Source organism: Ylistrum balloti, unplaced genomic scaffold (assembly GCF_031769215.1).
Source record: "Ylistrum balloti isolate Yb309-2 unplaced genomic scaffold, AGI_CSIRO_Ybal_v1 Utg371318, whole genome shotgun sequence".
NCBI lineage: Eukaryota > Metazoa > Mollusca > Bivalvia > Pectinida > Pectinidae > Ylistrum > Ylistrum balloti.
In genome coordinates this window covers 835,376-851,664 of record NW_026782703.1, presented here as the reverse complement: position 1 = coordinate 851,664, position 16,289 = coordinate 835,376, and the positions used below count along the sequence as shown (strand labels likewise).

Sequence of the window (16,289 nt, the reverse complement as noted above, 5' to 3'; positions counted from 1 at the left end):
CAACCGTAATCGAGTTTTATTTCAATCTTAATAACATTGTACTTTCATTTTCATTTTCTGAAGATTTCCAATTATAACAAATATCCATCATACCAAGTTGTTCACTTTTATTTTTCCCTGATACAACATAACCAATCATTCTACAGCCTACATGTATTTATGAAGACGTCTGGATAATATATTGAAGCCAAGCTGTCATGTGAAGTTGTGTTTCATAATAACCAATAAATGTGCAAACTTGGCACCAGATTCTAGCCAATATGTCGCCTCCAAATCAACAAAAAATGTCTAGCAGATCCTGGAATCCTGGTCAATAGGGGGCTGTTACAAAAACATAGGCTAACTTATTCTTATATGCTTTCATTGTTCTTAAAAGGCAGCCGTTTATTTAATTATAGCTAATAGGGCCTTAAGAAAACATAGCAATTATCAGGTATAATTGGTCTATGTGTTTGTACAGTGAAGAAAGCCTTTGTCATCATAAGGTAATTATAGTATTGCTTCTAAAGACTGACAAGCTCCTTAATTCCCTTGTTCGTCTATAACAGAAGCTGCCATACTGGTCCCAAGTTCCCTAATTCTTTCACAACAGAAGTTCCTTCAATCAGACTAAAATTCCCTAATGCAATACACCATAAGAAGCTGTCTACACATTTCCAAAAGTGGTTTACAAACACTTCCTAAAAAAAAATCACTTAAAATTTAAATCAACAGTTCATTTTTTAATACTTTTCTTTGTTATAGATATGATATAAGATAACATTATTTGCCTTCCAATCCAGAACACTTCTATCTCAGAATATATAATCATGACCCAGAGCTGCTATAAATGAAACTCTAAGAACACAGAATTCTGACAGAATGCCCACTGTGTTTGTATTATTTATTTAATCATTTCAAAACTTCCCACTTTTTGAGGTTTACCTTACAGTTATATGTGCACTCCCATAGTTCTATGCTAGCTTTCACACTCTGCTCATTTTTTCTTGAAAAATTCAGAAAATTATATCAAATCTTCTTTCAGACACAAAACAATAGTGTCTGTTATATTTAGACATTATGGTACTTGTGGCACAATTATGAAAGACATTATTCCAATCAAGCCTACTTTTATGAGATTACGTAAAGACTACACAAGCTTACAGTTGAGACTGGAATCGTATAACAGTATTTATACCGGAATAAATAGGGAGAAATCGATATAACAAATAGCTATACACTACCGGGAAAGATGATAAAACCTGATTATATTGCCTTATCCTACAATTCATTAACAGCTACACGATCTATGGCTTCAATCAAATACAGAAATGGGAGAGTATTTTTATACCTAAATTGAATTACCTTCACTATTCAATATCTTATATGTATAAATGTACTTTTCTATTTCACAGATGTAATAGTTTGTGATGGTTAATGGCTTATATGACAAAATTTTCTGATTAAGAACAAAGATTTGTTTTATCTATTTTTCATCCCGAGAATAAAAGAAGATACCAAACCCTCTATCATAAACAACTTAGAGTCCCTTCCACATCAGTAAACAATCTGGATTTCCACAGAATCCTACATAAAACACAGGAATGATGAAGGGGTAGGTTGGGTGTAATATTGGGATGGGGGAGGTTGATGAGGTTGTGGGGAGGGGGGGTTATATTGGAGGGAAAGTTAATTCACTTTCAATTACATGAAATTCTACCTCTGTTCTACACTTTCGTATGGAGAACAGATTACTCGGTTAGTCCCACCATAAACATCTGCCTCCACCACCACCTCCATATTCAGAAGTATGGTATCTAATAACACTGCCCACATCTAATCCACTGTACCTTCCCAATCCTACCATTAAATGTATTCATATATGGTATCATACACTTTGGTAACTATAAGAACATAAGACCTGAAACCAGCCTCCCCTCCCCAACAATCCTCCCCATGATTTTCCCACTCTGAACATTTCCTATAGGGTACAAGTAATTACTGGCACAGTTCCTTCCAATCCACCCTAGCTATTAAGTTAGTTTAATCTCAACAGGGTACAGGAGGACTGGAAAGCTTTAAATCAAACTGTCTTTACTCCAACTCCGACCACCACCATTACAATCAGCATCAACTTTTTAAAATCCACAAAGCACCATGTGACTCTCTCCACCATTTTGCACCATTAATACCAGTACATCAACACCCCAGGGACGTTTACAATACTTATATCTAATAATAATACTTCACACACAGGGCCCCAAGTTTTACATCCTACCGCTACATAGGCCTACCACCCAGTGTAACTCACATCTGCATTTCTTAAAAATAATTTCATTAGAGATTTCCACAGCTGATGTCCTTGATCAACGAAGAAAACATTCTGATTTTCAGGTACATTTATATGTGTGTACATGAACTCATTTTCAATTCAAAGTGACATCCATGAGTATACACAAAGTCCCTGAGCTTGGGGCGGTATCAAGAGGGAGTGCATACATCAGGCCTGAAGTATGCGACGCATATAACACTATAAAATTTTTCATTGGTAAAAAATGTCAATAAACGTTTCTTTAAACGACCTTTTAAAACCTATATAGAGAATGTAAAGAATGTGATCTAGACTACTGACAAACTTACAGGATACAAACTGTTAACTTTGTCAGTAATCAATACAAACATAACGAAATGCATGTGGATCGTACAATTACATGGTTTATGTAACACTACTACTATGCAGTGTGCTTGTATCAAACGTATAGAGATAACAGTTGCCTGGGCTTGCTGCCAACACCAACCAGAACAACTTGAACAAAAATTTTACCTACACAAGTTTTAAAGTTAAGATAAATTTGACACTTTTGATAATGGCAGGCACCTTAAAATTTCAAACTATATATAACATATGGAATCATTTTTATGTCACCTCATCAAAGTCTAGTAAAAAACAAATGTTACATTTACCTCTAACATAAAATGGTTGTTTTCTCTTGAATAATTTTTTTCTTATACTCTTAAAAGTCAACTGTACAAGACAACTGCATTAAATATCTTTTCCTTCAGGGTGTCTAGAACAAGCCGGAATCTTACCTGTCTACAGTGACCACCCATGACCTACATTAAATTATTTTACAGTAATCCATCTGGAGTGCATCTAGACAATCAGCCATGTTAAGTAATAAGAAACTACTTACCTTCATACTGCGAGATATGGTCCAACAGTAACTTTTTCAAATATGCGTTTTTTGTCCGAATGCTTGTTTTTAAATATTTTTCGGAAGCAATCACATATTTTTGTTCACTTTGGCTGGTACAACAGGACTTCCTTTCTTTGTCTCTTGCACCATTAAAACATATTGAAACAGAAGGATCTGTAACATAAAATGTAATACACTTTTAACAAAAAATTTTATTTGTTCAGGCCAGGCTTCATGATGACCTCAAAGATTGACAAGCTATTTCTCAAGATGAAGATTTACATTTTTCTACAAAAAATTTATGATGATCAAACTTCTAAATTACTGACTTTTCACACAGAAATCTGAAGTCTGAGTTTTCATTCTTTTAACAAATCCAAGTTTCATTTGTTAAATAGAAATTCTATTGTTTTCTGACTTTAAAACATACAAAGTACACATCACAAACAGAGAATTATATTGTTCAACAATACATAAATGTGAGCAGGTTATATTATTTCTTATTTACTATTGTAATAGCATGATCCGGTCAGTATTTTCCGGATTCTAGTATGTACTCCCGCGGTCAGTTCCGGCGGATATTATCTTGTCATTAGTGTAACCGGACATATGCCGAAGCGTGGTCTCAGAAAAACGGGTTTAGATGTAGGATAAATCTCTGTTAACCACTGTAACTATATTTTAGCTGACAGTTGCACTATTCTTAATATTTTAGTGTTTTCGATGTTCTATCGTAGTGTGTTGTAAATCGATGACATATCCAAGAGTAGATAAGCTCTCAAGTTTACAGCTTAGTATATTCCGCTCTAGTATTTGATCGGTTCATATAAATAGATTGTTCTTAAGTTGTATGTTGAGCTAGGATAAGGTATGTCCCTCATTAGGGGTAATTTCCTCGATACACTGTACTGTAATACAGGTAGTACTAAATGCTGTCATGGATATTGTAGATCTCCAATAGCATCATGCAGTCAGGTTCTAGGCATGTCAATGTAAGGTGGTCAAATGTAGTATGACCTTGTTACAGGTGCAATATAGCTGATGTTTATAGTATATATTAACTGCCGGCATAAATATTCATCAGGTTATGCATGTACTAGATATGTTCAGGTATAGAATTGTAATGGTTCAGCTTGTTCATATTAGATAACTTGTAGCTTTAGAACATAGATATACTAGCAGTTTGAAATTGTATAAGCTGTATTCTAACATAAATTTGGTATTTTGTATGTTGCAGTGTATGCTGCCACCTTTGTTGTTGTTGAATAATAAACACATGAAACTTCAACTTGGTCACATAAAGCAACCTTAAATCAGAAATCAATTGATTACACAGTATGTCATGAATACCTATATTTACAGTACATTATCAACCATCAGACAAAGTCATCTAAATGTTTGTCCACTAGACTAAAACCAGTTAACAATACAGAGTACTCTAGTTCCGTCATCACAGTCCCTAAACACATTACGGTAACTACTAACAGATGTCGCAAAACAGCTGTAGAGAAATTGTCAGGGCTCACTGGAACAGCAAAGTCAGCCATATGCATGGAGCATTACATATATGGGCTAGTGTTTAAAACTGGTCATTATTGGTGTTATAGAATGCTGCTTTTCCAATTCCAATTTTATGTAAAAAAAAAGTTACTTACAGCTAGTCCAGTAAACAGACCCCTTCCCACAAATCCCTCTCAAATCAAACCCCTACATGTTAGCCCCTCCCTAATCCAACCCCTACCGACAAACCCCTCCCAAACATATCCCCCATCCAGAATCACATTAAACCCAACCCTTGCCAACAATCACATTTTAAACCAGACACCTCCCAACGACAGTCTCACTACTAATAGCCCTGTCTCAAACCAAACATCTCCTTACAACCACCTGTCATACACAGCATCTATTCATAGCACCCTACAAACCAAGTCTTTCCATACAACCACCTCCCAAACACATCCTCTACTCAAACCCCCTCAATTATTTACTCCCTCTCAAACCCAACCCCACCAAAACGAAGCCCCACCTAAACCCAACTCTCAACCCCTTTAAAACCCCCTTCCTTCTCCTACTGGGCAAGAAACTTTCTGTGTTTAAAAAGTTTAATCGTACATTAAGTATACCCCACTTCACTCAGCAATATGTTTACCGCTTCAGACTGAAAATTCACCACCAATTTCAGGCCCCTGTTTAATTTGGTCTGGACCATTACATGAATCCACTTGATGACACAGCATGATGTTTTTCATGTTGATAACTGAACAGACGTGTCTGATATCAGACAGGACAATGATTCGGTAGATGATGTTTCTTATAAAACAGAAAACAATGATTGTTACATAGATGAACTTTCTTATATACAAGAAATGTATATCAGAGGCATCCCCCCCCCCCATCTACATTTTACCTGTCCACACACTGATAGTATACCTTGGATAACGAGGCAGGAAGTCTACTAGAATACATTAAATGAAAATGACACCAGCATGATGCTCTTTCATCTTTCCAGTGAACTGGATTATGTTCGGACAAAGCATAAAAGGTCATGCTGTTTCATACGTAAGCAGTATTTAAGTATAAGTTATCCTCGGACGGAATCAACACCTTATAATTCTGCTACCTACTGGATCAAATGTCATTAGTTGTTTCTCCCAATACTCTGTATTTGATGTTCAAATATTATAGTTAATGTATATAAAATTTGTAACTAAACCAGCAGATTATTGACATATACGTTCAGATATAGGACTAGGAATTATCAGAATTTACAGATAACTGATTCTTATGAAAGAAATGACATTTTATACTATTTTCCTTTTATTATTTTTTTCAACTGTTTTTGGACATTTTTTTTGTACCATTCAATTCATAGATAAATATAACATATCCTAGACAATTACTGAACTCAAGTGCTGTTTTTTTTATCAAGTTTAAAAATTTTGTATTGGAATACAAAATTACTATTCACACCAAAAAATCTTGTGAAAAATACAAATATGATATGTGTAATTAAGTGAAATATACAGTGTTTCGAGAAATATGGTATTAACCAAAAATTTACAATATTTCAAGAAATTATGACATTAAAAAAATTTTGACAAAAACCATCATGATAATAAATGGAAAGTATAGTGTCAAGTCATGTTGAAGATGATCTAATATTAGTATATCTGACCGAGACTTCTTCATTACAACATTCTGAACATTGTCTATTATATCAAATTAACAGGACACTTAAGTCTAATAAATGTCTCGCTACAAATACCAAAAATGGACAAACTGTTGAAAAACCTAAGAATGATGTGCACTCCCTATATTTTGTGTCATAAAATATATAATTTGAATTAAGAATCATTAACATTTTAATCATGTTAATTACGGTAACTGTTATAAATTTCGAGTAATATGACAAGTGGAATGATGCCTAGTTATACCTGTTTAGTAAGGCAATACACAGGTACACCTGAACGTGCAGGTAAGAAACACACAGTAAACTTTTATCAGCAGGCTGTAATTAAAATCACAAAACAGGTATCTGTTTTGGCCATTTTCTGGCATACTTACCATGAATGGGATTATTTGGAACTAAAGTAGAGGAACCTATCCTTTTGTGTATAAATTCACGTTGAACTTTGTGACAACGGTGATCTTCCGTAGAGCTGTCTCCCAAAACATTCAACGACCACAGTAAAACACAAGCTAGACATGGAATTGGGTTAAATCTAGCCATTTTAAAAACGAAGTAAACTTCCTTGTACAAAACTATCCAGTTGAAATGAAATGACAGCACGTTTTCACATAGTTTTATCCCATGTATAAACACAGCGAGTTTTCCGTCTCCTCCACTTCTTCCGACCACTTGGGTTATTACCTGTGTGCGCTTACACCGTCAATGAGTAATAGGCCAAATGAGCCGAAGTCGTATGAGAAAACTGATTTGATTGGTCGACGTCAACCATCAAGTATGGAAGCCCATCAGACCCTAGGGCCGATTAAACGAACTTGTACAAACGTGTTATACACGACAGGCACAACTAGGTCAGGAACTATTTATAACTGTATTGGTATGTAAACGCTGTTTTGTTAATAATAAATTTAAATGAAGCACATATATAATGGAGATCAAGGAAAGGCGGCATTTTATTTGTCATTAATCGCTTTTGCATTGCAATTTGTCATAGGTCGGATATAAATGGTATGTAACAGGATAATTTTTGTGTCATCAAAATCAACGACAGTAAAGGGGCGCTGTTTATTCGTCAAACAAGTTCGTTTACATAAAACGTCTGCAATTAATGGGTATCATCATCGGATCGAATATGTTTGAATTAGCATACCAATCAATTAATTAATATTGCATGCTTCAAAGGTCATTCTATGCGATATCGATATCATTGCGGAGGATATAATTACAACAACGAAATAATACATTAGTTATAGGACCTGTACTGTGTGTATATTTTTATTTAAACAACACAGTGTGCTAATTAATTGGATAAGGAGATTAATTAAGATCGCTGATTAATTTACTTGTTATTTACGTATCACGGTTAACAAGCTGTAAATGTATACTTCTCCAGCTTGGTATACATTTAACACATTAATACCAAGCTCCACAATTACATAACTAGTACAGCTTTCAGACTGAAATTCTTCAATAAGTACGTCAGAATTCCAAATGTTTTTATTGATATTAATTAACGAATTAATTAGCAAGTCAAAGATATTGTCTTATGTATAGTGAATATCAATGTAAAAATTATTTTGGAAAGGAATGACGTTTCACCTAAATATTTAGTTTGATTTAATGACCCTTTTTAGTGTCTTTCAAAATATATACATTATAAAATGGATGGGTGTGGATGTTGATGTTGATGAATGCCGTCTTTTTTCCAACTCCATTAAACAACAGTGAAATGTTAAAGATTAAAATGCCCGTTGTAATGTCACTTTGAATTAACTAAGCCTAATATCCAGGCTCCATTTCTCGAGTAAAGTTTGACTTCGATCTTTCCATAATTAGTTTTAAAAGACATTAGAAGAAATCTTATAAGCGGTTAATTAAGTGAGGGTTTGGATTAATTCAAGCGCCGAGGGTTAAAGTCTCACATACATGTATAAACTAATGATCGCTATTCCAGCTGTGGCCTTGGAAATCTTTAATCTCTCGCACGCTCAAGTATGCTAATAAAAAGGAGGGCGTATCTGCCTAATTGCATCAGTGACGTAACTCCATTTGCCAAATTATAATCCGAGCTTATTCTTTCAATGTTCGCTTGGCCATTGCCACTACTGCCCATAATACTCTCAATCAAGGGCACTAACTCATTTTCTTGATACGTATATATGATATTACATATAATGATATGTTCACTCAATGATTTTTTCTTTATCAAAACTGGTAATTCATATTTTTACTTTTCAATCATTAATTATTATGATTATTATTGTTATTTCAATTTATGAGCAAAATACATAATTGACAACACTTAAGTTGTATTGCATGTCTGGTAGACTTGAAAGAGTACTGAGATCCTCGTGGAGTCTTAACCAGGGTATTTTCTTGGAGTTATAGCAAAGCAACAAACATTAATTTTGAGTTTTAAAACACTGACCGATTTTGATTGTCAATGGCGAAACTCGCGTCTCCAGAAATCGGAAACCTTTCGATTATGACGTCTCGACACAAAATTAAACAACCTTAGATTATGACGCCACGACACAAAACTTTTGGAAATGAAATTGGATACCAAACATGAACCTAAGAATAATAATAAATTCTTTAATTTAGTACCTGTACTTCGCATTTGTAACAGTAAACACTAAATATAAATCTGGTATATAATGTTTTACGTATAATGGTTCTGAACATCAATTTGTTGGAAACAGATGGGGATGATAATTTTTATATATTACTTCGGCCATCGACATTGCGTGAACATGTTTCTGGGATTATGACAATATAGATACAAATATTGACAAAATTAGGATTTATCTATACACAGAAATTTACATTTTCATTCGGATAGCTTTTTAGATTGGATTTATTACATCTGTCCTGGAACCTCGGTAGTTCAATGATATCAGAGAAAACCGAAAACATCCCTCATCTCATACTGACAAGTGCAAAACACTTAGCGCACACAATGTAGCTTCACTTATGAATGAGATCCCTCGTAAAATTTTAGGACAAAAATTAAGTCATTGTATTATTTCAACACGTTACGTTCTTGTGAATTTTACATGTGTGCATTATCAATATGATACGTCCTCGGAAAGAAAAATTTCAATTATTTACTTTCTTACAATAAGGACTTTTATTTAAAGTGTGTGATAAAATAGACTCCATGTATTACATACAGCTACCGGAAACACAGGAATGTCCTTTGTTTGTGGTTTGTGACACTTTCGTCAGTGTCTATTTAAAAGTATCTTACACACGGATGACCTCAGTGACCTGTCGATCAGACTTTTAAATCGTGATTCTATGAATGAAAACACACACAACAACAAACAGCCAATGACAACCGTGGTTACAAAATCGCCAAATATAGACATACATATACCGTACGTTGTGGGACGAAGGGACATAATCCTGTTAACCCGTCACTGCCTCTAAATTGTTTATGTCAGATGAATATATTAACAAGTATATCCTTCTGAATGAAAGTACTCGCTTTTAATAGATTGGAAGTTTTTTTTTAAACCAAAAATAAAAATAGAAATATATATAATTATCTTATTATAAAAGAATAGAATCATATCGGCTCTTTGGGAAGCACTTCACAGCTTTATTTTGATTAAATTACTAAAATTGAAATATTCTATTGCGATAAACAGTAAATGCATACCGATCACTGAGAACGAGTAAGAACAGATCGATATAGGTTACTAGGGACGTGTGTGACCAGATCATTGTTGGTTACTAGGGACGTGTGTGACCAGATCATTGTTGGTTACTAGGGACGTGTGTGACCAGATCATTGTTGGTCACCAGGGGCCGTGTATGAACAGCCCAATATAGGTCAGTGGGTCCAATTATGGACAGGCGAATGTAGGTCAGTGGGTATGAGTATGAACAGCCCAATATAGGTCAGTGGGTCCGAGTATGGACAGACTAATGTAGGTCAGTGGGTATGAGTATGGACAGACTAATGTAGGTCAGTGGGTTTGAGTATGAACAACACAATATAGATCAGTGGGTCCGAATATGAACAGCCCAATATAGGTCAGTGGGTCCAAGTATGGACAAACTAATGTAGGTCAGTGGATATGAGTATGGACATACTAATGTAGGTCAGTGGGTACGAGTGTGAACTAATCAATGAGGTCATTAGGAGTGTGAGGAGATCGTTGTTTGTCACCGGCGATGAGTATAAACAGCACAACGTAGGTCAGTGGGTACGAGTATGAACAGGTATTGGAACGAGTATGGATCAACATACGGAAATCTGAGAAGAGAACATATTTTCTTTAATGATTTAATTAGCTGTGTGACATGTTCCACGGGGAATGTTACGTAGGCGGATTGGATTCAAGTAGAAACCATAGACTGACAATAAGCGGAAGAAAACGATCGAACCGAATTGAAGTTAACGTAACTCAATTGATTCCAATCGACGGCGACACGTTCCGTGTATCTATCAATTACCGACATTCTACAACATTATATTTGGAAATCGGATACATTAAGGTCGTAATGACCTCCTACACATATTCAGTCTTTCCGTAAATAGCAAGCCATCGATATATATATATGTATGTATACTGACTTTCCAACATTGATTTCCACTGATTTCCAAGTACCTAGATAAAAGACATTGAACCATAGATGGATGGGCGACGTAAGGATGTATGATACATATTGTGATTTGTGTCTTCTCATCAAAAGAGTTCCAGATAAATCTGTAAAATGTTGGCTACAGGCGGAAATTCGAATTTGTTTATCAATGCAGTATTGGATAATGTGTTGTCTATTATATTTGAGTACAGACGATGACGTATTTAGACTTGACTTGAACTATATAGCCTGAATAAAAGACAATAATAGTCAAATGGTGTATTATAACGATGTATGATGTCTATAAAAGATGGTTAGGACGAGAATGGTTCTTGCTGATGGTGTGTATGAATGTTGTAGATGGTGTTTATGAACGGTGTTGATGGTGTGTATGAATGTTGTAGATGGTGTTTATGAACGGTGTTGATGGTGTGTATGAATAATGTTGATGGTGTGTATGAATGGTGTTGATGGTGTGTATGAATAATGTTGATGGTGTTTATGAATGGTGTTGATGGTGTGTATGGATGTTGTCGATGGTGTATATAAATGGTGTTGATGGTGTGTATGAATAATGTTGATGGTGTGTATGAATGTTGTTGATGGTGTGTATGGATGTTGTTGATGGTGTGAATGAATGGTGTTGATGGTGTGTATGAATAATGTTGATGGTGTGTATGAATGGTGTTGATGGTGTGCATGAATGCTGTTGATGGTGTGTATGAATGCTGTTGATGGTGTGTATGAATAATGTTGATGGTGTGTATGAATGCTGTTGATGGTGTGTATGAATGTTGTTGATGGTGTGTATGAATGTTGTAGATGGTGTTTATGAACGGTGTTGATGGTGTGTATGAATAATGTTGATGGTGTATATGAATGGTGTTGATGGTGTGCATGAATGGTGTTGATGGTGTGTATGAATGTTGTTGATGGTGTGTATGAATGGTGTTGATGGTGTGCATGAATGTTGTAGATGGTGTGTATGAATGGTGTTAATGGTGTGTATGAATGTTGTTGATGGTGTGTATGAATGGTGTTGATGGTGTGCATGAATGTTGTAGATGGTGTGTATGAATGTTGTTGATGGTGTGTATGAATGGTGTTGATGGTGTGTATGAATGTTGTTGATGGTGTGTATGAATGGTGTTGATGGTGTGTATGAATAATGTTGATGGTGTGTATGAATGTTGTTGATGGTGTGCATGAATGGTGTTGATGGTGTGCATGAATGGTGTTGATGGTGTGTATGAATGTTGTTGATGGTGTGTATGAATGTTGTAGATGGTGTTTATGAACGGTGTTGATGGTGTGTATGAATAATGTTGATGGTGTGTATGAATGGTGTTGATGGTGTGTATGAATGTTGTTGATGGTGTGCATGAATGGTGTTGATGGTGTGTATGGATGTTGTCGATGGTGTATATATATGGTGTTAATGGTGTGTATGAATAATGTTGATGGTGTGTATGAATGGTGTTGATGGTGTGTATGAATGTTGTTGATGGTGTGCAAGAATGGTGTTGATGGTGTGTATGGATGTTGTCGATGGTGTATATAGATGGTGTTAATGGTGTGTATGAATAATGTTGATGGTGTGTATGAATGGTGTTGATGGTGTGTATGAATAATGTTGATGGTGTTTATGAATGGTGTTGATGGTGTGTATGAATGTTGTTAATGGTGTGTATGAATGGTGTTGATGGTGTGCATGAATGTTGTAGATGGTGTGTATGAATGGTGTTGATGGTGTGTATGAATGTTGTTGATGGTGTGTATGAATGGTGTTGATGGTGTGCATGAATGTTGTAGATGGTGTGTATGAATGTTGTTGATGCTGTGTATGAATAATGTTGATGGTGTTTATGAACGGTGTTGATGGTGTGTATGAATGTTGTTGATGGTGTGCATGAATGGTGTTGATGGTGTGTATGGATGTTGTCGATGGTGTATATAAATGGTGTTGATGGTGTGTATGAATAATGTTGATGGTGTGTATGAATGGTGTTGATGCTGTGTATGAATAATGTTGATGGTGTATATGAATGGTGTTGATGGTGTGTATGAATGTTGTTGATGGTGTGTATGAATAGTGTTGATGGTGTGTATGAATGTTGTTAATGGTGTGTATGAATGGTGTTGATGGTGTGCATGAATGTTGTAGATGGTGTGTATGAATGGTGTTGATGGTGTGTATGAATGTTGTTGATGGTGTGTATGAATAATGTTGATGGTGTGTATGAATGTTGTTAATGGTGTGTATGAATGTTGTTGATTGTGTGTATGGATGTTGTTAATGGTGTGTATGAATGTTGTTGATGGTGTGTATGAAAGATGTTGATGGTTTGTATGGATGTTGTTGATGGTGTGTATGAATGTTGTTGATGGTGTGTATGAATGTTGTTGATGGTGTGTATGGATGTTGTTGATGGTGTGTATGAATGTTGTTGATAGTGTATATGGATGGTGTTAATGGTGTATATGGATGGTGTTGATGGTGTGTATGGATGGTGTTGATGGTGTGTATGGATGTTGTTGATGGTGTGTATGAATGTTGTTGATATGGATGGTGTTAATGGTGTATATGGATGGTGTTGATGGTGTGTATGGATGGTGTTGATGGTGTGTATGGATGGTGTTGATGGTGTGTATGGATGTTGTTGATGGTGTGTATGAATGGTGTTGATAGTGTATATGGATGGTGTTGATGGTGTATATGGATGGTGTTGATGGTGTGTATGGATGGTGTTGATGGTGTGTATGGATGGTGTTGATGGTGTGTATGGATGTTGTTGATGGTGTGTATGGATGTTGTATATATTGTGTATGGATGGTGATAATGGTGTGTATGAATGGTGTTGACGGTGTGTATGGATGGTGTTGATGGTGTGTATGGATGTTGTTGATAGTGTGTATGGATGTTGTTGATGGTGTGTATGGATGGTGTTGATGGTGTGTATGAATAATGTTGATGGTGTGTATGAATGTTGTTGATGGTGTGCATGAATGGTGTTGATGGTGTGTATGGATGTTGTCGATGGTGTATATAAATGGTGTTGATGGTGTGTATGAATAATGTTGATGGTGTGTATGAATGTTGTTGATGGTGTGTATGGATGGTGTTGATGGTGTGTATGAATGTTGTTGATGGTGTATATGGATGGTGTTGATGGTGTGTATGAATGCTGTTGATGGTGTGTATGAATGCTGTTGATGGTGTGTATGGATTTTTGTTGATGGTGTGTATGAATGTTGTTGATGGTGTGTATGGATGTTGTTGATGGTGTATATAGATGGAGTTAATGGTGTGTATGAATGTTGTTGATTGTGTGTATGGATGTTGTTAATGGTGTGTATGAATGTTGTTGATGGTGTTGTTAATGGTGTATATGGATGGTGTTGATGGTGTGTATGGATGGTGTTGATGGTGTGTATGGATGGTGTTGATGGTGTGTATGGATGTTGTTGATGGTGTGTATGAATGGTGTTGATAGTGTATATGGATGGTGTTAATGGTGTATATGGATGGTGTTGATGGTGTGTATGGATGGTGTTGATGGTGTGTATGGATGGTGTTGATGGTGTGTATGGATGTTGTTGATGGTGTGTATGGATGTTGTATATATTGTGTATGGATGGTGATAATGGTGTGTATGAATGGTGTTGACAGTGTGTATGGATGGTGTTGATGGTGTGTATGGATGGTGTTGATGGCGTGTATGGATGTTGTTGATAGTGTGTATGGATGTTGTTGATGGTGTGTATGGATGGTGTTGATGGTGTGTATGAATAATGTTGATGGTGTGTATGGATGGTGTTGATGGCATGTATGGATGTTGTTGATGGTGTGTATGGATGGTGTTGATAGTGTGTATGAATGTTGTTGATGGTGTGTATGAATGGTGTTGATGTTGTGTATGGGTGTCTGTTATGGTGTGTATGGATGTCTGTTATGGTGTGTATGTTTACTGATACAGAACAATGAAGTGTTGTATGGATGTCTGTTATGGTGTGTATGTTAATTTATACAGAACAATGAGGTGTGTATGAGTGTCTGTTATGGTGTGTATGGATGTCTGTTACGGTGTGTATGTTTACTGATACAGAACAATGAGGTGTGTATGGAGGTCTGTTATGGTGTGTATGTTTACTGATACAGAACAATGAGGTGTGTATGGATGTCTGTTATGGTGTGTATGTTAATTTATACAGAACAATGAGGTGTGTATGGATCGTTGTTATGGTGTGTATGGATCGTTGTTATGGTGTGTATGGATGTCTGTTATGGTGTGTATGGATGTCTGTTATGGTGTGTATGGGTGTCTGTTATGGTGTGTATGGATGTCTGTTATGGTGTGTATGGATGTCTGTTATGGTGTGTATGGATGTCTGTTATGGTGTGTATGGATGTCTGTTATGGTGTGTATGGATGTCTGTTATGGTGTGTATGGATGTCTGTTATGGTGTGTTATGGTGTGTATGGATGTCTGTTATGGAGTGTATGGATGTCTGTTATGGTGTGTATGGATGTCTGTTAAGGGTGTGTATGGACGTCTGTTATGGTGTGTATGGATGTCTGTTATGGAGTGTATGGATGTCTGTTATGGTGTGTATGGATGTCTGTTATGGTGTGTATGGATGTCTGTTATGGGTTATGGATGTCTGTTATGGTGTGTATGGATGTCTGTTATGGTGTGTATGTCTGTTATGGTGTGTATGGATGTCTGTTATGGTGTGTATGGATGTCTGTTATGGTGTGTATGGATGTCTGTTATGGATGTCTGTTATGGTGTGTATGGATGTCTGTTATGGTGTGCATGATGTCTGTTATGGTGTGTATGGATGTCTGTTATGGTGTGCATGATGTCTGTTATGGTGTGTATGGATGTCTGTTATGGTGTGCATGGATGTCTGTTATGGTGTGTATGGATGTCTGTTATGGTGTGTATGGATGTCTGTTATGGTGTGCATGGATGTCTGTTATGGTGTGTATGGATGTCTGTTATGGTGTGTATGGATGTCTGTTATGGTGTGCATGGATGTCTGTTATGGTGTGTATGGATGTCTGTTATGGTGTGTATGGATGTCTGTTATGGTGTGTATGGATGTCTGTTATGGTGTGTATGGATGTCTGTTATGGTGTGTATGGATGTCTGTTATGGTGTGTATGGATGTCTGTTATGGAGTGTATGGATGTCTGTTATGGTGTGTATGGATGTCTGTTATGGAGTGTATGGATGTCTGTTATGGTGTGTATGGATGTCTGTTATGTATGGATGTCTGTTATGGTGTGTATGGATGTCTGTTATGGTGTGTATGGATGTCTGTTATGG

General features: G+C 36.1%; 1 protein-coding gene across 1 annotated transcript in view; it reads right to left on the bottom strand.

Annotated features, from left to right (window-relative positions):
* The window catches only part of LOC132561997 (glypican-5-like), a 130,329-nt gene that overhangs the window by 110,939 nt on the left and 3,101 nt on the right, over window positions 1–16,289 (bottom strand). The window contains exons 2-3 of the mRNA XM_060226723.1: window positions 6,741–7,047; window positions 3,174–3,350 (exon numbers count right to left, since the gene is read on the bottom strand). Coding sequence (XP_060082706.1) covers window positions 3,174–3,350; window positions 6,741–7,047 — 484 coding nt within the window. The remainder of the gene's footprint in view (window positions 1–3,173; window positions 3,351–6,740; window positions 7,048–16,289) is intronic.